Source organism: Mustela lutreola, chromosome 17 (assembly GCF_030435805.1).
Source record: "Mustela lutreola isolate mMusLut2 chromosome 17, mMusLut2.pri, whole genome shotgun sequence".
NCBI classification, from domain to species: Eukaryota; Metazoa; Chordata; class Mammalia; order Carnivora; family Mustelidae; genus Mustela; species Mustela lutreola.
Genome location: NC_081306.1, coordinates 9,068,686 through 9,090,879, shown reverse-complemented (window position 1 = coordinate 9,090,879; position 22,194 = coordinate 9,068,686). Strand labels below are relative to the sequence as shown.

Sequence of the window (22,194 nt, the reverse complement as noted above, 5' to 3'; positions counted from 1 at the left end):
GGAGCCTGATGTGGGTCTCCATCTCTCCGCCCTGAGATTATAACCTGGGCTGAAATTAAGTCAGATGCTTAATCAACTGAGCCACCCAGATGCGCCAACTCCGTTTCATTTTAGATATTGCTACTTCAGTTCACAGTAAGACCCCTGGAAGCTTCTGTGGAAAAGAGCACAGAGCTCGGAATTAAGGGCTCTACATTATAAAGGCAGACAGGGCAAATGGTTAAGAGCAAGGGCCCTGAGGTTGGATTGGCTTGGATTGGAATCTCCTTTGCACCAAGGACTCTGAGACCTTGGGTAAGTGACTTTAAGTTTTCAATGCCTTGGTTTCCTCATTCATAAAAAGGGAATAATACCTCTGTATGGTTTTCTGGGATTTTGGATGATGCATGTTAAAACACTGAAGTTCCTGGCAAACAGCAGATTTCAGTTTTATGAGGTCAGGCTGTGCTGTGTCACCAGGTGTGTCATTTCTGAAGACCTTTTCCTTCCACAGGTTTTGGTTTTCTTATTTGTAAAAGGAGGATAAGCCTAGGTGTTCTTGGATGTTCCTTAAGGGTTCCACCGTCATCTGCCCTGGAGTTGCCCCAACGAGCAAAACCCTGCCCCCTAGTGGTTTGTAGTTACTTCAGGATACCATAAAGAATCCCTTGCACTGGTATCAAGACTTAGCTACCATTTCCTTTGGCTCACAGGGGGCTGTTGCCACTGGTCCCTGGATTGCAGGGAGCAGCCTCCCTAAATTCCTTAGGTCTCAGGACATGATGCTTGGTACACAGTTTTCCCTTAGTGCTCCTTTTAATGATTTTATTAGTATGGTCACAAGTTTGATGTCTATAGTACATTGATAATGTAGCCGAATACAAATATTTTAAATAAGTAAATTACATAAGTGTGTCAAGTTTTAAAATGTCAACTTTGTGTGATCATGCATTTCCCATGCATTTGCATCTGCACCCCCAAATTGCAACTCAATCTGTGCTTATCCTCTCTGGGTCTCGGTGTATGCCTCAGCAAGGCTGGGGCAGGAGCTGTTGTGCCTTTTTGCAGACCCAGATATTCAAGAGCAATAGTGTTGAAGTTAGGCATTCCATGGAGCAAGGAAAGCAAAACCAGGTTTTGCTCTGGTTCAGGTAAAAATGCAAATACCGACTATTGCTTGTGTGAACCACCTGATCCCCTAGGGCTGGGGCTAGCACAAAGGGTATTTTGATATCCCTGCATGAGGCCAGCAGGCAGTTTCTGTCCCCACGTTTCCTCCCTAGGGGAAAATTCTAGAACTGAGATGCACAGTCTTCCAACATGCTGTCAGTGATATAGCTGGAACCAAGATGGGATTCGTAGTAACTTTTTTCATCAAAGGTATTAACAGTCCAAGCAACAACCTGAATGCCTTTGGCTGACCACTTCTTCAAGTAGTCCCTGGAGAAAGAGGAAAAACCCATCCTGTTAGAATAAGGACCAGCTGTTCCAGAAATCTATAATGGTCACTAAGTATGGTATTCACTGAGTACTAATAATGCCCCCAAAGAGCCTCTTAACTGGGCCTCTGTGTGCAATCAGAGGGAGTGTTCCAAAACCCAGTACCAGAACCTCCTCCACACTGTTCCAATTTACAACACTTCAGTGACTTGCTAAAGACGCCCTCCACCAGACACACAGACACAGTTTTATCAGAGGCCGTACCTGGCCTCATCTGACAATGTACTTCCCCTTTCCTTTCTCTGTGACAGACCATGGATTTTCTTTCAATTCCTTGAAAGAACTAGGTTCCTTCCTGCCTTAACACTTTTTTTTTAAAAAAGATTTTATTTATTGGGGCGTCTGGGTGGCTCAGTGGGTTAAAGCCTCTGCCTTCGGATCAAGTCATGATCCCGGGGTCCTCAGATGGAGTCCTGCATCGGGCTCTCTGCTCAGCGGGAAGCCTGCTTCCCTCTCTCTCTCTACCTGCCTCTCTGCCTACTTGTGATCTCTGTCTGTCCAATAAATAAACAAAATCTTTAAGATTTTGTTGAAAGACGAGACGCCCCCCTGCCTTAACACTTCTGTATGTGTTTCGCCTCTGACTTGGCTCTCCACCCTCGCACCCTATTCCTACTCACACTTCTGATCTTAGCTTAGTTGTCACCTCCTTGGGGGTGTTTTCCCTAACTCCCCGATTAGGTGAAATTACACAGAATATGTACGCTGTTCTCTCTACACAGCATTTCCCTTAGTTGTAATTTTACATTTAAATTGGATTTCTGATCAGCAACTGTCCCTTCTACTTGACTATAAATTTCATGAGGGTAGACCATGGTTTTCCTTACCATAGCATCTTCAGCTTCTTAATACAATGCTTTGCAATATTGTGGGCATATACCAAATACTGACTGACTTGAATGCACGCATGCCTGAAATAATATGAAACTAACAACTCTAATCAGCTAAAATACATGGCCATAAAACTGCCACGATAAAGGTCAGAGTCGGCTAGCAGGGGAGGAATGGAGCTTTCTTGGAAGCAATGGAGCAAAGTCTACAGTGCAGAGCAGAGCAGGAAGAAGGGTGGGAGGGATCAGGCAGGCACTCACAGGCTGGCTTCACTGTGGCTCTGCCCTGGATTCTATGTTGGTTTTCAAAGGGAGCCAATCACAAGGATATGTAATCTCTCTTCTGTCACAGTTTAGCAGGTTTCTTTTTTCTTTCCCTTTTTAGGTTTATTTTTTCTTTAAAGTGCGCTAAGAATATTTGGTCAACTTATTTTGGAAATAGGGACATATGCCTGAACTCTTCCCACCTAAGAAGCTAAGTTAGGCATTCCACCTTAATAAAGGCCCGGTGGGCTTTGTGGGGGAAATCCAGTCCAGGCTGTCCACTGTTAATCCTTCCTTTCCAAGAAGAGCATTTCAGGAAATGTATCAGGAGAAGACTAAAAAAAAAAACACAAAACCAAAAAACCTTTCCAACTTACGGGGATACAAAATCCTTTTGTATGAGGAAAGCTGAAATTCCACACAGGTACCACAGGATATTGTGCATGCTCCAGTCGAGCAAAATGTCCATTACCGCAAACATGGACTGTTTCCAGAGAGCATCATAGCGTGGTTTCCCATCTCCTGTATGGCTAAGGCTCCAAGGTCTATGAGTTAAAGCCGTTACTACATTCTGATCTGTTTGTCTCATCTGAAAAGGAATTATGGAAATTAAATACATATCGTATCTTAAGTCTAATACCTCTCATTTTTCTTTAGATTTAGCCAATGTTACTCATTCTGCCGAAGTTGGCCATAATGGCACCCTGGCCCCCATGTCTACTAAATAGACCTAAATCCTTTAAGTAAATAATGTAATGGATGTAAAGCATTTAACATACAATATAAATAAGAACATTTCCTTCATGAAATCCTTACCTTTAAAATGAGTAAACTATAATCTCACAGTGAAATCTTCATGCCGCAGGAACAAACTCTCAATGGGTTATCAATTTAAACTTTGGCTAGAAATAAGTAATTAGAACTCAATGAGGGTGGAACCATGATCATTTCCAGATGGGCTGGTTAGCTTTTGATCCTTTCCAGAGAAAAATGGCTGAGAAAGGCTTGGGCGGGGCCTGGGGTAAGGGAGTGGGGTAAGAAGGAAGTGAGGACAGCAGAGATAGACGAGAAGTAGGGGTAGGGGTTGTGGAAGGTCAACGAGAAATAGGAAGATGTGGATGTTTCACTCTGTGCTCCTCTGGACAATGTAGCAAACGTTTTGAAGGCCTTTGTGGTCAAGTAAGATTGGGAAACACGGGGACGCCTGGGTGGCTCAGTTGGTTGAGCAGCTGCCTTCGGCTCAGGTCATGATCCCAGCGTCCTGGGATCGAGTCCCACATCGGGCTCCTTGCTCAGCAGGGAGCCTGCTTCTCCCTCTGCCTCTGCCTGCCATTCTGTCTGCCTGTGTTCGCTCTCTCCCCCTCTCTCTCTCTGATAAATAAATAAAATCTTAAAAAAAAAAAAAAAAAAAAAAAAGATTGGGAAACACGGATCCAAATGTCTGAAAGCCCCATGACCCAGTTCATCTCAATGACCGTTTATATGTGGACAGGTTCCACCCTTACTGTAAAATTTTCAACGCATATTCTGTTGGTCACTGTTGAAAAATGCTACAGAACCAACAGATTATCTCGGAAACTGGTAAGTAAAGGACACGATTAGCCTTTATTTCCAAATGCATAACTAAAATGAATGACGGTTTCTTTCTTCAGTTTTAAGTAGGCTCCACACCCAGTGTGGGGTTGAACTCACAACTAGCCAGGCACCACTGAGTTTCTTTTTACAGAAGTATTCTAATACATGAAGAAATGATAGCATTAAAATATTAAGATTTTGCAACCCCTAGCAAATTGAGAGCTGGCCACTGACATCAATAGCAGCCTACAAACAACACAACAGAAGAGTTAATCAGATGTTACCTGCCTCCTGATGAAAAAATACCCTCACCTATGAGATTATCTTGCCAAGAATAACTGAACCTCCACTAATCAAGTCTTTTGCTCTCACTACCAATTTATAGGAAATATATACAGGAGAAGAATGTGTTCAACTGTATCATGATAGAGGAAGCAAAATTTGGACTTGGGTCAACTCTACAAAACAACCTGGTTTCTTCAATAAATACATCACAAGGTGAGGAAAAAGAACTTAGAAACTTACAGGTTCTAAGATTTTAAATTGTAGTATGTAGTCTTTATCTGGGTCCTGATTCAAACTGACATTATTAAAAAAAAACCCACTTACATTTCTGAGACAAATAAAAATTTATATGCGGACTAGATAAATTTCATAATCTTAAGGAGTCAGTAATGGTTTTAGATGGGATAATGACTGTGTTGTGGCTGTAGTTAAAAAAAAAAAGGGAATCACTTTTCAAAGATACTTAATGCAATTTTTATGGATGAAATGATGTCTGGAATTTACTTCCAAAGAACACTGGGGAAGATGAATGGGGTATGGATGAAACAAGCTAGATCAGTTAAACGGGGGCTCATTTTACTACCGTCAACTTTTGTGCATATTTTAAATTCTCCATCAGCAAGAGTTATTTTTTTAAAAAGGTTACTTATGTTACGTAGTGAGATGAAGAGCTACATAATTCTTTGTTCTGAGAATGTTTACTAAAGTAATCTGAATGAGCCTGTAAACAATATAAAAGGAGCTTAAAGAGGAATCATGGTATTTTAAAATGGGGTAGGAGTTCATTCTCCTTTCTGAATTTCTCTTGCTAAAAGAGGAATTTCTCTTTCTATTATTATTATGTTCAGTTAGCCACTGTACAGTACATCATTAGTTTCTGATGTAGTGTCCAACAACTCATTAGTTCTGTACAACACCCAGTGCTCATCACAACACCTGCCCTCCTTAGCACCCATCACCCTGTTACCCCTCCCCCCGGGCCCTCCCCTCTGAAACTCTGTTTATTTTCCAGGGTCCACGGTCTCTTTTGGATGGTCTCCCTCTCTGATTTCTCCCCCTTCAGATTTCCCTCCCTCCCCCTATGGTCCTCCGTGCTACTGCTTATGTTCCACATATGAGTGAAACCATATGATAATTGTCTTTCTCTGCTTGACTTACTTCAAAAGAGGAATTTCTTAACTGAAATTCAGTTCCATTTAACAGTCTATCTTATGGTTACTTGGCCCATTTCTGTTATCACCATCAACTAACACAGTATTATGTACAACACAAATCCTGAATTTTACCTTATAGATAACTTCTGGCAAGAAAGAGCAGACGATACTATTATTGTATAGTTGAGGAAACTCCTTATAAATTTTCTTTAGAGCATCAGTAGCCTGTAAAGCATAGAGATTCATGTATTTAAATGTAATAGTCCCAGCCAATAACTATTACATACTAAGTACAACCCTACTGAATAAATCAGAAGTTTACTTATATATGTGGACACGGACAGGAGTGCTGGTAGATTCCATTATCCATTGGGATCCTTCTTAAATTCACATCTACAGTAGACGGGGGATAAGGAGGAGAAGTCCTGTTGCTTTACTGTTTTGTAAGCTTTATCCTTTTGTCAGACTTTTTTGGAAAGTATGGCAGGCAGCAGGCCAGTGGAGGCTGGAAGCAAAATTTTAAACCTTTTTCTTATAACCCAGTTTAGCCACTAGGAAAAGTCCTTTTATACTCAAAACCCTATCACCCTCTGCCTTTCCTGGCAGAAGCATGAGCCAACCAGCCTGGGAACTACTAAGCGCAGATGTTCTTGGCATTCATCACCAACACAGAGGAAGAAACAATGGGATAAGGGAGGAACTGGGAAGAGCTTCAAGGTGAACAGAAGTTTCTTTTTGTAGTAGTCCAGTTAAATGAATGAAGAAGAAATTACTGAGCTAAATACTGACATTCTGTAACCTCTAGTGAATTAACAGATTTGGCCGTTAAAAATCAATAGCAGTTGGGGCACCTAGGTGGCTCAGTGGCCACCTGAGTGGCAGTGGGTTAAGCCTCTGCCTTCGGCTCAGGTTATGATCTTAGGGTCCTGGGATCAAGACCTGCATCTGGCTCCAGCAGGGAGCCTGCTTCCCCCACCCCTGCCTGCTGCTCTGCCTACTTGTGATCTCTCTCTCTCTCTCTCTCTCTCTCTGTCAAATAAATAAATAAGATCTTTATTTAAAAAAAAAAAAGAAAATCAATAGCAGCTAACAACAGAGGTAGATAGTAGGCATTAGGTGGGATGTTATGTCACTATATTACAATTCTTGAAATATCACTAAATTTTGGAAAAGTCACACATACTTAAAATCAAATGTAAGCAACAAAATGCATTCCAAAAAAGAAAAAATACAGAAATTACTCATGTCCTGTTCCCCCTTCACTAATGTGAGAGTATGTGCAGAGCCAAAGTTGTATCCTTGCTGTCTGAAATAACATATGCCTTGTACCTGACTCCTCACCCACGTAATTTATTTAAATCTTATAACAACGCCTGTGGTGATTTTTAAAATTACTCCCACCCCCACCACCCCCAACGGCTGCCCCGTGAGGAAATGGAAGCACATCAAGGTTAAGGTTACACTGTAGCAAGTGACAGCATTTAATCACAATCTGTTGGGACTCCAAAGCCCATGACCTTGGCTCCTGTGCTCTATGAACTCCAATTTGCATCACTTTGTCCTTTACACTAACCATTGTGGTGAATCAGATCACTATGTTCTAATGTGGCCCACACCACCTGTGAGCACCCAACCAGAAAGCTCAAATAGTCTTTCTTCTTTTTCCCCCTTTATTCTAAGACAATAAGCATGAAGTACACTGTGGGTGAAATGTAGGACCTTTGACCAACAACCCTAGATATTTTTAGAATTTCTTCTCTACATGATATGGTCCAGGGATTCATATTTTTAATAGGTATTCATGGTGATTCTGGTGCAAACTAACTGGAAAACCTAAATGTATAGAACTGTATATCAGAATACTACAGTGAGGGCGCCTGGGTGGCTCAGTTGTTAAGCTTCTGCCTTGGCTCAGGTCATGATCTTAGGGTTCTGGGATCAAGTACTACATTGGGCTCCCTGCTCGGCAGGAAGCCTGCATCTCCCTCTCTTGCTCCTCCTGGTTGTGTTCCCTCTCTTTTAAATAAATAAATAAAATCTTAAAAAAAAAAAAAGAAACACAATGTACCAGAATAATTAATGAGCCAGAGCACCATTCTCCTTTCTTCAAAAATGAGAGTTTCCTGTGCTAAAGCTAGAATATATACTTAGGCTTTTATTTCAGGTTTTAACAACTAGTTTCAACTATATCCTGGGATGAATAAAAAAAAAATTGAGATCAGAATTCCCCACCAGTAGATGGCCACTACTGATTGATTATACCTTGCAAGGGGGAAAATATAAGTTGTCCAAATGAAGATAAAAAGTATTTGTACTTGAAAAGCTAGTTATAAGTGAACAAATGTAATCTAAACCATATTTGCCCATTGATTTCCACTGCAGTGATACGTTTTTATGAATCAAAGTGTATGTTCTAAAATTTAAGCAAAATTTTCTTTAGGAATGTCTTATGTATTTGAAAAAATTATAGTGATTTTACCATAAAAGTTTAACTACTCAAATCATAGAATAACAAAACTATACATAAGGGATAGAAATCATATAGGAAGGATAACTGTACATAAAAGATAAATGTCCTATTAGCTATCACAATCTGTTGGGACTCCAAAGAGTTCTCTTTAAATTCAGTCCACAGTTGTCCATCTAAAACCATTAACTTATCAGCCGGACGCAACTGGTCGTACATCTAACTCCTGAATTCTTCCTGAGGTTAGTCAAAGTACCTCTTTATGGTTTATTTACTGTCTTTTGTAAATGCTATTTATGTAAGTAAGAAAAACCCAAATCAACTTTGTATTAGCTGTAGAATATCAGGAGTTGTTCAAAGGTTCCATCAAAGGTTAAGAGTTCCATAATTTGCTATTTGCTTAAAGATACGGATTTTTGCATGGTAAACTTCTAATAAGCAATAAAAATAATTTAAGAAGGATAAGTAGCAAAATCTATGGTTGATTTTCGAAATGACTCTCAATTAAATAAGATGTCTTTTCAAGAAAGTGAAGTCTGGGGGCACCTGGGTGGCTCATCAGGTTAAAGCCTCTGCCTTTGGCTCAGGTCGTGATCCCAGGGTCCTGGGATCGAGCTCCACATCGGGCTCTCTGCTCCACAGGGAGCCTGCTTCCTCCTCTCTCTCTCTCTCTGCCTGCCTCTCTGCCTACTTACGATCTCTGAATGTCAAATAAATAAATAAAATCTTAAAAAAAAAAAAAAAAAAAAAAGAAAGTGAAGTCTGTGGTATAAACTGTACCATATTTGCATGGCCCTTGACATCAAAGAAGATTGTGAGGTTATGGTTTAGGCACTCTGCAACGGCTTCTCTCAGGGTAGGGATCTTTTCATCAGGGAAATCATTCCTATAAGAGAGGGGAAAGGAATAGTATATTGCAGGAAAAAGAAAAAGATAAAAGTTTAGTGAAACAGATGTTTGACAAATGTCTTCCAACCAACAGGAAAAAGTGTTTTCCCTAACTTCCTTTCTTTAACCATACTGGAGTCTAGGGATAATTTACTTTATGTCCTCGAAACAGACGACAGATATCCTTGACCAAAGAACAGCAACAACAACAAAACTTACTTAATTTTTAGGAAATCAGTAGATTTAGAATATAATAGGACCTCTACTCACTAAAGGCCAGAGTATAATGCCTCTTCTGGAGTACTTGAGACTGAAATTTAAGACCGTAATTGCCCTAACAGAACCTGATGCAGGAGAAATTCCTAGAAATACATAAATTTGTTCACTGGATTTTTGTGCATTTAAGTGCGACTGTTTGAAATAAATGTCTACACATAATTTTCTGATAAAGAAAAGGAAAAAGTCATGTGCCTTAGATATATAAGAAATCAGATTTTCTCACATAATGAAATTTTATTCTATATGATTTAACTTATGCTTATTCAACAAAATAATTTCAAGTGTAGTATCTTGGTTTAAAAAAAAAGATAATTTAAATAGTACAGGCAATTCGCCAGCCATTCTATTCAAAGCCTACTCCTTGGGAGTGAGAGATGAGACATGACTTTGCTATTCCCTTGGCCAGTCTTAGTTTCCATGCCACCCCCTCCCCCCAACTCAGGATGAGCATCTTACCACGTTGAGGATAATTCTAGAGAAAATACCTATTTTTCCTAAAACATGGTCCATAAACACAAGCCAATGACTTCACCTGATATTCAAACAGAGAAAATGCAATGAGTTCCAACTGGAGGACAAAGACTGGCTATGCTAAAGACTTAAGATGGTATACTGACACCAATATTGCATTTTTTCTTTTTTGATGTGAGAGAGGTGTTTAATTAGTTCTTCATATCTATTTTTCAATACAGATTAGAAGTAGCAAAAAACCAATGAAAAACCTATGTAGACTAATGTAGTATAACATAGTAATGGATAACAGTTACCCAATGGAGATTTCTCATTTGATTTCCTTCTCTGTCTAGAGTTTTATGGGTTTAAAATTTTTTATATACTCCTTTCTCTAAAACACTGGAGTGTAAGATTCATCTGATCTAATGTGTTGTTCAAAGGTAATTTCGTTATTGATTTTCTGCCTGCATGATCTAGTCATAATATAATGCCTTTTTGAGGTACCTGGGTGGCTCGGTCATTAAGCATCTGCCTTTGGCGCAGGGTCCTGGGACCCAGCCCTGCACTGGGCTCCCTGCTCAGCAGGAAGCCGGCCTTTCCCACTTTTCCTGCTTGAGTTCCCTCTCTCACTCTGTCTCTCTCTGTCAAATAAATAAAATCTTTAAAAACTAAAACAAAGCAATACCATGCCCTCTTAAAGTATTTTATGGGTGATGATGACCCTGAGTATTTTTTGCTTTAATTTTTGACGTTGAAGCTGACCTCTTAGCCTCATTATCACTGTAATATTAAAACCAGCCTTTCTCTTGCAGATGGCAGAACAATGAAATATCTGATGACTGCAAAGAGCAATTCCAGCAGCCTGCACTCTGAACTTTCAAGTGTTACCATTACTCTTTCTAGATTATAACTTCCTTCAGTGGCTTTTCAGATCCTAGGAAACTACAGTCTGAATATCTTTCAGGGAAGACTATAACATAATCACTAGGTTGAATACTTAATACTCAAAGAATATTGATCATTGGCCAGAGAACTGATACAACATGGGTAACAGTGAGTATACATTTTCAGTATTACAAAGAAGAGAGGGATTTACATAACCACATTCCAAAGTACATTACCCAGTATACTCATTCCAATGTGTTTATAGCCATTTATGGTGGGAATGGTGTCGTCATACGTGGTCTGTAGTCATACATGTTTGAGAAACATTAAATTAAAGGTAATAATTGACTGATGTGGACTATTTATCCCTAAAGGGAACATCTACCGTGTACTGCTTGATCTTAGTTGATCTCAGAACCCTTTTCTTGTGGGATAGCTTATAGGACTAATTCTGAGATATACATATACCCGTATATCTCATATATAAAATTTCTATGATAGTACAAAGTAATTGTCTAATGTTACTAATGTTAGTGACTAGACAGTGTATTGTCTTGAGAATAATTCCCAGGCCAAACTGGCCACAGTGGGAAAAGATGAAAACTATCCATGTCATATTTCTGTTGTTCCTGGCACCCTGCTCATTACTTGGGAAACCTGTATATAGTTCAAAACAAAACACAGCAAAACAATTCTTCTGGAGCAGAAGATGCCAGTGTCTTTAGAAGGTGCCAGAGTCTTTCTGTGATCCCCAACAGAAGCTGAAAGGTATGTTTAAGTGACAATGAACCACTTACCTTAACCTGTGATTTGCTGCGGGATTAAGCTTCCTAATTTGTTCAAATGTCAAATCACACAGTCGACCAGTGCCATCAGTTGTCCTGTCGACTGTGTTATCGTGCATTAAGACAGGAATCCCGTCAGAAGTAAACTCAATGTCCAATTCCACACCTGTTGCTCCATTCTTAGCTGCCTTAACAAAAACATCAACAATATTAATGGCAAATGGCCAAAGATACCATTTTACAATCTACATGTTCAAGATGACCAACAGTGCTAGCTAGGTAGATAGCATCTCTTACCGATTTCTTCTCCTTCTAGTACCAAATAGCTATCCACCTGGTTTCTTCTTTTCCCTGATAACTCTACTTCAACGTGCACACTTAGGGATTCCTCACACACTTTAAATTCCCCACTCCTGGATGCCTGGGTGACTTAATCGGTTAAGCATCTGCCTTCAGCTCAGGTCATGACTCCAGAGTCCTGGGATCCTGTCTACACTGGGCTCCCTGCTCAGTGGGTAGTCTGCTTCTCCCTCTACTCTTCCCCCCTGCTCATGATCTCTCTCTCACTCTCTAATAAATAAAATATTAAAAAAAAAATTACCTACTCTTCCCATTCTCACAGTAGTAAATGGGGAGATTTCTGGAACTTGAGTTTTCTCTGGTTGCTTTAACTCTATGGGCCATTAATAGCTTACAGTGACAAATATTTAGATAAATTCCATTGCTTCCCTATACTCTATTTGGTACAGCACCTCTGATGACGCCCCTGTGTTTGCTGATCAGCTGTGTGTCCTGCACTACTTTGGCATAAACAAGAGGGGGTCAGGTTCTTGGTTTAACTCCACCCTCTGTAACAGGAACACCAAGCCTGCTTCTAGGGGGAACTACATTTTGTTTATGTAAGCAGCCCTGGCTGTTGGCCAACAAGCTGGTAAACATGATAAGGTATACTGGAATCTATCTAAAAGGAGAACTTGAGCATGTTCCTCTGAGATATACTATCCAACATTTGCTTTCTTGGCTTCTTTGTCACAATGAAGACATGAAATGCTCATTAGGATCAGGATTTTAAATTACAAAAATTTTTAATTATGCAAACACACAAAGCAGTATATAGTAAGAAAGACTTAACAGATGTTAACTTTTGCCACAGTTGCTTCAATCTCTTGCTGTCCTAAAATGTAATAGTAGTTAGTATTTATTGAGCCTTTTCTATATAGTCAGGCACTATTCTAAATGCTTTAAATATATTAACTCATTTGATTCTCACCACCCCTGGGTAATATTAAGATTCTCATTTTCAGATGAGGAAACAGAAAATAAGAAATTTGCTTTTAGTTATACAAACTATGACACGGTTGAGGCTGCACTTTTTTTTTTCTTTTAAGATTTTATTTATTTATTTGACAGAGATCACAAGGAGGCAGAGACGCAGGTGGGGGTAGGTGGGGGGTGGGAAGCAGGCTCCCTGCCAAGCAGAGAGCCTGATGCGGGGCTCCATCCTAGGACCCTGGGATCATGACCTGAGCTGAAGTCAGAGGGTTTAAACCTCTGAGCCACCCAGGAGCCCCTAGAGGCTGCACTCTTAAGCACTATATGTTTACTATTGACACTACAGATAAAGGGAAATTTCTCCCCATTCCTCTCCATCTTAAAGTTGGTGTGCATCATTCCTGTGTCATTCTCTTGAAAGTCTTTATATATTTGGTACAAACTTAAGTACTCAAGTACTGAGAAACAACATACGGTTCTGTACTAGTGCACAGCAGCGATTCAGTAATTGCTAGCCATTGTTATTTACTGCGTTCTTTAAAACGCATTTTCAATTTTAATACAGTCGAATTTATCAATCATGTACTTTATGGGCATAGATTATTCCTTCTTTTTAAATCCTTTCCTTATAAAGATACAATACAACTCCATTTTCTTCTAAGCTTCAAAGTTTGATTTTCATAGTATGACCAATATTTCCTCTAAAACTCTAGGCTCAGTTTCATCATTTTTAAGATGATATTTCTTGGGGCGTCTAGGTGGCTCAGCTGGTTAAGGGACCAACTCTCACCGACTCCTGATTCCAGCTCAGGTCATGACCATGGGACCAAGCTCTGTGTCAGGCTCTGCCCTCAGAGTGGGGTCTGCTTGAGATTCTCTCTCTCCCTCTCCCTCTGCCCTTCCCCTTTATTTGTGCGTGCACACACATGCTCCTTCTAAATAAAATACACATTTAAAAAAAGATTTTATTTACTTATTTGACAAAGAGACATCAAGAGAGGGAATATAAGCAGCGGGAGTGGAAGAGGGAGAAGCAGACTCCCTGCTGAGCAGGGAGCCTGATGTGGGGTTTGATCCCAGGACCCTGTGATCATGACTTGAGCCAAAGGCAGATGCTCAAAGACTGAGCCACCCAGATGCCCCATTTTCTAAAGAAAATCTTAAAAAAAAAAAAAAAAAAAAAGAGATGATAGGTCTCTAAAGATCTTAAGAGACATAGGATTTAGAAATAATGCATGTAAATTACCAAGCTTGGTGCCTAGCTCAAAGTTGGCACTCAACATAAGCTATTATGATTAAAAAAAAAAAAATCCATTTCAGTGAAAAAGTCATTACAGTAGTGCTCACATCTTTACACTGGTTGGAAGGTGTATCTTTTTATAAGCTTAAAAGGTATCTTTTCTAAGTTAAAGACAGGATAACGCACTGGTAAATAAATATGCGTTGTATCATTTAAGACATAAAACAAGATCACATTTTCAGTATGCACAATGCATCTGTCTCACTGTAACACAAATATTTTTCTTATTCCCTGAGGCCAGCACTATAATTAGTTCAATTATTTTTGTATTCATTAGGGCCATCTCTATTTGGTAACCACACAAAAAATAACAGTGGTAAGACACTGAATTTTAGCAAGATTATTAGAACTAGTGAGTTCATTTATTTGTCTTTTCTGAGTAGTTTATTAAGGTCCCAAGCAAAAGCTTTATAAAAGTACCACCATATTAGTTTCTCAGACCAGATCTTCTAATGACTGCATTCAACTGTCTTTACCAATACTTTTATTGCCTCCTTTCAGAGACAAGATCTGTTTTAAATTCACATATTAGTATACAGTTCACACTCATCTTTTCATTTAGAGAAATTCCTTATAATAGTATTTTTGTTCTAAACATACAAATTTCACGTAAACTGGTTTATAAAAATAGTGCAATTTTATTAAAATTTTATTTAAAATGAAAAAATTTATTTAAAAACTATACTAATAGTTTAGTAATAGACTAGCACAGTGTAGTATCAATGCTTGCCTTGGGGCAGAGGTGTGATGGGGGTTAACTCCAAAGAACACAATGGAAGTTTCTGGGGTGATGGAAATGGATTAAGGTAGTGGTTACCCAGGCATATATGTTTATCAAAACTCATCAAACACTGAAAATGTTTGCTTTTTATAGATGTAAATTATACTTGGATAAAATTGATTTAAAAAGTATTTGCTTTCACAAATTCATTATATGTATATGGCTTTTTAAAAGTTTCATTGAAAAGTATCTTTTAAATATCCAACCTTATACTGTAACTTCACACAGCCTTAGTGTTACTAACTTAGTGTTTACTAACAATGAAGAAAACCATAGACTCCACTATTAGAACACAGAATGGCACAGCGTTTTTGGTAGAGATTTTTTTCAATCTGATGAAGTTCAGAATCACATCTTTCTTCTTCTTTTTAGCTTCGAGATTATTCACATGCCACGTAATTCCTGTTTAAAGTGTACAATTAAGTGGTTTTTAAAAATTAAATTCACTGAGCTGTGCAACTACCACCACAATCTATTTTAGAACATTTTCAACACCTCAAAAAGAAATCCCGTGTCCGTTAGCAGTGAGTCCCCAGTCAACTACTAATCTACTGCTATCTCTGTGGATTTGCTCATTCTGGATATTTTATTTAATAAAATTATATAATATGCAATCTTCCGTGCCAGGCTCCCCCACCCCCAGCATGCTTCTAAGGTTCATTCATATCGCAACACGTATCAGGACTTCTTTCCTTTTTCTTGCTGTATATTATTCCACCATATGGCTACATCACATTTTACTTGTCGATTCATCAGTTGCTGGATATTTCTCTTGTTTCCATTTTTGGTTATTAATATGCTATGAACATTTCTGTATAAGTTTTTGCATGATGTATGCTTTCAATTCTTTTAGATATACGTATATTTATATCTAGGAGTGTTACTGCTGGATCAAATGGTAACTCTGTGTTTAACCTTTTAAGGAACTGCCAAGCTGTTTTTCTCACCAGCAGTGTAGGAAAGTTCCAATTTCTCCACATCCTCATCAGTACCTGTTATTGTCCTTTTGTTTATAGCCACCCTAATGGGAATTTCATTGTGGGTTTGATTTCCATTTCCCTAATGACTGATAATGTTGAGTATCTTTTCTCGTGTGTTTACTGGCTATTAGAACTGCGCAATCCTTCCTACAAATACTTACCGAGTGCCTACCGGATCAGGCACTATTCTAAGGAGTGAGGAGGGTGGTGAACAAGAAAGAAAAGGATTTTGGGTCTTGTATTTCGGTAGGGAGAAACAGATCACAAACATGTTACATATAAATTATGATAGTGATCAATGTTTTAAAAAAGAAAATAAAGGGTAATGTGAAGGTTAAAGGCAGTGGGGGTTACTAGACAAGGCAATCAAGGAGGTCCTCTCTGAGAGTATGTCATGTGAGCCGAGACCTTAATGATCAAAGGGAGCTAACCATATGAAGATCCAGGGGAATAGTTTCCCAAGCAGAAGAGCAAGTATCAAACAAAGACTACAATGTAGGACGGAGCCCTGTGTCAAGAAAGTTGACTGTCTACCCAAAGCTATTCCCCTTCTTTTTCTCTGCTGGTAGAGACCTGTTCTTGCCACATTGTTCAGCTTTTTCTTGTGTTCAGAGTGACCGATTTTCAATCCCTCTCTGTGTATGTGATGGAGACTTCTGGGAAAGGAATATGGAAGAGGGATAGAGACTAGATGGCGATGTGTAAGAATGTGATGCCCGGGGCTGCAGTGGCCACCGGGAAACTACAATGAGGGCTAGTAAATATGATGCAGGTGGCAGAGCAGATAGAGCAACAGAACCTGAGTTCTCCATGATCATAAACTGAACAGCTATAAATCAAACCATCCTGGGGGCACCTGGGTGACCCAGTTGGGTAAGTGTCTGCCTTCGGCTCAGGTCATGATCCCAAGGTCCTAGGATAGAGCTCTGCATCGGGCTCCCTGCTCAGCGGAGTGTGCTTCTCCCTCCCCCTGCTGCTCCCCCTGCTTGTGCTCTCTCTCTCTCTGTCAAATAAATAAAATCTAAAAACTAACAAAACAGAACAAAAACCTAAAAAGCCACCCTGGAAGTCACCTCTCCCCTATATTCTTGCATTCTTTTTATGTCAGATATTAAGTTCCCTTACTGTTTGAGATATTTGTGTGTGTTTGTGCTTAAGATTTTATTTATTAGAGAGAGAGACACAAGCAGGAGTAGTAGCAGAGGAAGAGGAAGAAGGAAGCTTCCCACTGAGCAGGGAGTCTGCTGCGGGGCTCAATCCGAGGAGACTGGGATCATGACCTGAGCCAAAAGCAGACACTTACTGGGCGTCCCATATCATTTGAGATATTAGAAGTTTGAGTTTCTATTACATGAAGCCAAAAGCATCCTAACAAGCACCCAGGGTGGTTGGAACAGGAGCAGAGGCTTTGAGAAGGGTATAAGATAGAATGTGTTTGGATTTTATTTAATTCCAACAGAGAACCACTGGAGAATTTTATTTATTTATTTGGTGGGGTTTTTTTTTTTTGGACAGACAGAGATCACAAATAGGCAGAGAGGCAGGCAGAGAGAGAGGAAGGAAGCAGGCTCCCTGCAGAGCAGAGAGCCTGATGCGGGGCTCGATCCCAGGACCCTGGGATCATGACCTGAGCTGGAGGGGCAGAGGCTTTAACCCAGTGAGCCACCCAGGTGCCCTAGCCATTGGAGAATTTTAAATTAAGGGCAGTATATAACCCGATTTATACTTTTTTTTTTTAAAGATTTTATTTATTTATTTGAGAGAGAGACAGTGAGAGAGAACATGAGCGAGGAGAAGGTCAGAGAGAGAAGCAGACTCCCTGTGGAGCTGGGAGCCCAATGCGGGACTCGATCCCGGGACTCTGGGATCATGACCTGAGCTGAAGGCAGTCGTCCAACCAACTGAGCCTCCCAGGCATCCACCAATTTATACTTTTAAAGCTGCACTGGGCTCCTGGGTGGAGAATAGACTGTGGGTACAATTTAATCCCTCTGTCACCAGCAGGTATCTGTTCTTGGACTCCATCCATTTCACCTCTCTCATGTTTTTCCTTCTGTATCTACTTTATAATCCATCAGAAATTCTACCATTCTCAGAAAGTCCTTCCTGATTGTTTACATAGTAAAGTGTTTAAGAATACGAATTATGAGCTGCAGAGACACAAAGGGAGCAAGAAGAGGACAACGAAACATACTCTGAAGGAAATAAACTACATATTCCTTTTGAAGTCAAGAGGGAGGATGTGACCTTGTCTTAAGTTTGTATTCAGCAGCTAAATTCTGTTATAGCTAAAAAGTTCATTCAGGGCGCCTGGGTGGCTCAGTGGGTTGGGCCGCTGCCTTCGGCTCAGGTCATGATCTTAGGGTCCTGGGATCGAGTCCCACAACGGGCTCTCTGCTCAGCGGGGGGCCTGCTTCCCTTCCTCTCTCTCTGTGATCTCTTCCCTTCCTCTCTCCTACTGTGATTTCTCTCTGTCAAATAAATAAATAAAATCTTTAAAAAAAAAAAAAAAGTTCATCCAGAGTGACCTTATATTGGAACAAGCAGAATTATCATATTTCATTTCCTCTTAAGCCAGGAACTTGGCACAATGTTTATTATTATTACATATATTAAAGACATGTACAACCTAAACATACCTGAATGGAAATTAACTTTAATTCCCTTGCACCACAACAAGTTATGAAACACTATATGTGTATGTGTATTTCACATACATACTTCCTCATTTAACATGATTCATAGTCAGTTCATCGTGTTCCTGGCCAAACCACCATATCATTTATAAATACTTGGGAATGCCGGCTGTGTTCAGTTAATACTAAGTTACACTTCAAGGCAACTTACATAAATGTAAGTTGAAATGGAAGTCAATGACAACTATATACTTTTTTCTCTATAATTATCTTTCTTTTCATAACAATTCTCCTGTATAGCTACGTTACTTCACCTATCTGAATTTAAGTTAGAATGTAAAATACATTCTCCAATATCTTTATATTTCTACTTATTTATTTACTGAGATTTTACTTTCAGGTAATCTCTACACACATCGTGGGGCCTCAACACACAACCCTGAGAAAAATAGTTCCATGTCTTCCAACTGAGCCAGCCAGGCACCTCTCCCCTTGGTTTATTGTGATGAAAGGGAGACAGGGCAGCTTTTCTAGCTTTCTACTTAAAAATAAGTATAGGGGCGCCTGCGTGGCTCAGTCATTAAGCGTCTGCCTTCAGCTCAGGTCACGATCCCAGAGTTCTGGGATCGAGCCCCACATTGGGCTCCCTTCTCGGCAGGAAGCCTGCTTCTCCCTCTCCCACTCCCCCTGCTTGTGTTCCCTCTCTCGCTGTCTCTCTGTGAAATAAATAAAATTTTAAAACAATTAAAAAAAATATAAAGATATTGGGGCACCTGGCTGGCCCAGTCAGTAGAGCATGTGACTGTTGATCTCAGGGTTGTAAGTTCAAGTCCCATGATGGGTGTAGACATTACTAAGAAAAAAAATAAACTTAAAGCAAAAACAAAAACACCACAAAGAAGCAAGGGGAAAGAAGCATGCAAGAGAAGTCTAATTTGGAGGTGCCTGGGTGGTTTAGTCAGTTAAGTGTCTGACTTCAGCTCAAGTCATGATCTCGGGGTACTAGGACAGAGCCCTACACTGGGCTCCCCTCTCAGCTAGGAGTCTGCTTGTTTTGCTCCCTCTCCCTCTACCCCTCTCCTGGGTTGTGTGAGCTCACTCTCTCTCTCTCAAATAAATAAATAAATTTTTTAAAAGAAAGAAAAGAGAGGTCTAACCTGGTTTATAAACAGTCAGCTGTCCTCTACAAATTAACAGCTGCCTTCCTGACTCCTTCCCTTCTTCAGACTTAATTTTTTTTTTTAACCTTTATCCTGAGATGATTTTAAAAATGAAGCCATCTTTAGATTACTTTAGCTTACATTTGTAGAGGTCTTACCCTGGGTCAAGCTCTTTCTGTGGACTACCTCACTGAATCACAATCTATTAGGTAGATACCAATATCATTCCAATTTTCCAGATAGGAAACCTGAGGTCTGGGTGGGGCTGGAGTGAAGACAGGTGCCCTAGGGTGCCTTCGGACTCTGACTGGGACACAGAGCTTAAGTAACTTGCTCATTATGTAATACTGTCTGTTTGTAGCTAGACAGTGAGTCCAAGTTTTTATATCCTGGAACACAGTCTAATCTCCGACAGAGAACTCTAGGGCTTGGAACCCTGTATTCTAGTTGTTGCTGTGTATTTGAGTCCGTTTTCCTACCCATTTGATGTTAAAATAATGTCTGAAAGAAATGTGAGGGTCAGATGTATTTCCACAGATGCAAAAATGTCCATACAACTGAAAATCTCTCATACTATGCAAACTATCATTATTATGAAGTCAGGAGACTGCTAGGAGTTTGGAGGGAGCAAGAGTCTTAGGACAGTCTTGTTAAAAGGAGACGCAAAAACTGATCAGGAGTCCAGCTGCTAGGGTTGTCTGGCACGAACGGTGTGTTTGGAGCAAAAGGTGATAAGGAGATGACCTGGATAATTTGGAGGACAAGCAAAGACAGCTTCTGTGAATGTGATCCGTTTACAATAAAGTCAACTACTGACGGAGACTGTACTTAAACCTGGCTGGCCACACTTCCTACCTCATTCACCAACCTTTATTCGGTTCCTTGAAGTCAGACTCCATAGTATCTATTCTGTTACCTGAACTTTCCAAGATCATTTCCACCTCCTGACTTTTGCACTTGCTGTTCTCTTTTCCTGGAACACCTTTCTCCCAGATCCAAGGCTGGCTCCCCTTCACAATTCCAGTTTCAGTTCAAGTCATGTCTTGCGAGAGGACTTCTCTGACTATCTAAAACAGCATAAGCCCTCCCATTCTTTACCCTGTTAGTCTATTTCTTCATCATACTTTTTGTCTCTTCAAGTACCTCATTTATGCGTTTACTTGTTTAAGGCCGATTTCCCACATTCCAATGCATGCTCTGTGAAAGCAAGAACTCTTTCTGTCTTGTTTATTACTGTATCCTCAGTGCCTGGCATATAGCAAATATGGTCTTTGCTGCGTTCTCTGAGTAAGTTGGCAGATTTCTGACTTACGAAGGATCGAGGGCCACTTGGATATATTTCTTCTGGATGAATGGGGAACTGGGAAGGCTATCATGAGAATACTGGAGAACCTTCGGAAGGTCTAGCAGAAGTCCAGCCTCCCAGGGGGTACCGAGGGGCGCGAGGCGTAGGGGACTCACCTGCCGAATGGCCGCCAGCGTGTTCTCGGGCGCGTCGTGGCTGCCGCCGCGGTGGGCAATGGCGGAAACGCGGTCCCGGGGCTTGAGCACCTGCAGGGCCCTGCGGGAGGGCACAGGCTCAAAGCTGAAGAGGCGCAGCAAGAGGTAGAGGCTGCCGGTGAAGAGGCAGGCATTGAAGGGACTACGCGTTACCAGCAGCAGCAGCAGCAGCAGGAAGGAGAACGGGCCCAGGAGGCCCCCCTGTTCCTCCCACAGCCACATGCCGGCGCCCGCACCGGCACGGACGGGAGTCCCGGACCCGCCGGGCTCCCCGGACAAGAGAGCGAGAAGCGAGGGCGAAAGCCCAAGACACTCGCCGCAGAGAGAACCCTCTTAGGGGACCAGCGCCGCACAATGGCGGCGGCAGCCGCATCCGGAGAGGGAGCCGGGCGTCCAGCCAATCAGGGCGGGGGATCTGCAGAGCTCGGGGGGCGGAGCCGCTGCCATGGCAACGGAGGAGGACTCAGGCCCTAGGCTCACGTTCCAAAATAGCTTTGGATTATTCTGGGGTCCCGACTTCAACCAAGGGTTTCAGACTCCAGAAGGAGGTGAAATACAAGAGGCGGTTGCATGGTTGTATGGCTGGAAGGGATCTTAGTGACTCCTCATTTTGCCCTTGAGAAAACTGCCCAGGGAACCTTGCACGGGCAGGACGTTTAGATTGCTTTATGTATTCAATTCAAGATAGGCCAACAGCAATCCAGGCGCTCAGGTTACAGGAGTGCACAGGACCAACCGGGTCTCTGCTCTCCTGGGGTTTACATTCTCGTGGGAGGAAGTAATAGTGCTTAGGGAGTACAGCTCACATCTCTGAAGTGCTTACCATGTTCTAGGATCTGTGCTAGCAAATGTTTATGCATTATCTCATTTATTCTCACAACAGTCTCAATGGGTATTATCTCAGGAGACTGAATTCAGTAGAAGAGGCACAATCAAATTTTAAAGCTGGAAGGGATTTTAATAATTCCCTCATTTTATGGATGAAGAAACTGAGGCCAGGAGCAGGGAAGTGAATTGAGCAAATAATGACAGTCAAGACTGACATCAAGCAATCCCAGTTTTAACCCAGTGGCCCTTGCACTCCTCCTCCTATCCTTACTTTTCCTCCTACTAAGGACTAGTGAGGCTTTTGTACTAGGCACTGTTCAAGAAACTTATCTCAACTGTTCTTCATAACTACCCTTGTGATAGGCACTTTTTTTGTGATAAGCACTTTTATTT

General features: G+C 40.9%; 1 protein-coding gene and 1 long non-coding RNA gene across 3 annotated transcripts; one reads left to right on the top strand and one right to left on the bottom strand.

The window, feature by feature from the left end:
• Window positions 1-790: 790 nt before the first annotated feature.
• On the bottom strand, window positions 791-21,368 carry GDE1 (glycerophosphodiester phosphodiesterase 1). 2 transcript variants are annotated; one of them, XM_059155663.1, is made up of 6 exons: window positions 20,935-21,367; window positions 11,357-11,532; window positions 8,835-8,940; window positions 5,720-5,812; window positions 2,951-3,162; window positions 791-1,419 (listed from the first exon to the last, which is right to left on the bottom strand). In XM_059155663.1, exons 1-6 carry the CDS (start codon window positions 21,193-21,195, stop codon window positions 1,272-1,274), a joined length of 996 nt encoding a protein of 331 aa, XP_059011646.1. In that variant the 5' UTR covers window positions 21,196-21,367; the 3' UTR covers window positions 791-1,271. The 2 variants fall into 2 exon arrangements, with proteins under 2 accessions (XP_059011646.1, XP_059011647.1); XM_059155664.1 differs by lacking the exon at window positions 5,720-5,812 and having other exon boundaries at window positions 20,935-21,368.
• On the top strand, window positions 3,994-11,507 carry LOC131820113 (uncharacterized). The gene is made up of 2 exons (XR_009349464.1): window positions 3,994-4,646; window positions 10,487-11,507. It is a non-coding gene; the product is annotated as an uncharacterized LOC131820113 (long non-coding RNA).
• Window positions 21,369-22,194: the final 826 nt, after the last annotated feature.

Coding starts and splice junctions, on each gene's coding strand:
- GDE1 (XM_059155663.1), bottom strand. CDS start 21,195: ATGTGGCTGTGGGAGGAACAGGGGGGCCTCCTGGGCCCGTTCTCCTTC. Junction 11,533..20,934: donor CGCTGGCGGCCATTCGGCAG/GTGAGTCCCCTA, acceptor GTTTTTGTTAAG/GCAGCTAAGAATGGAGCAAC. Junction 5,813..8,834: donor TCAAGGGCCATGCAAATATG/GTACAGTTTATA, acceptor TATGCTTTACAG/GCTACTGATGCTCTAAAGAA.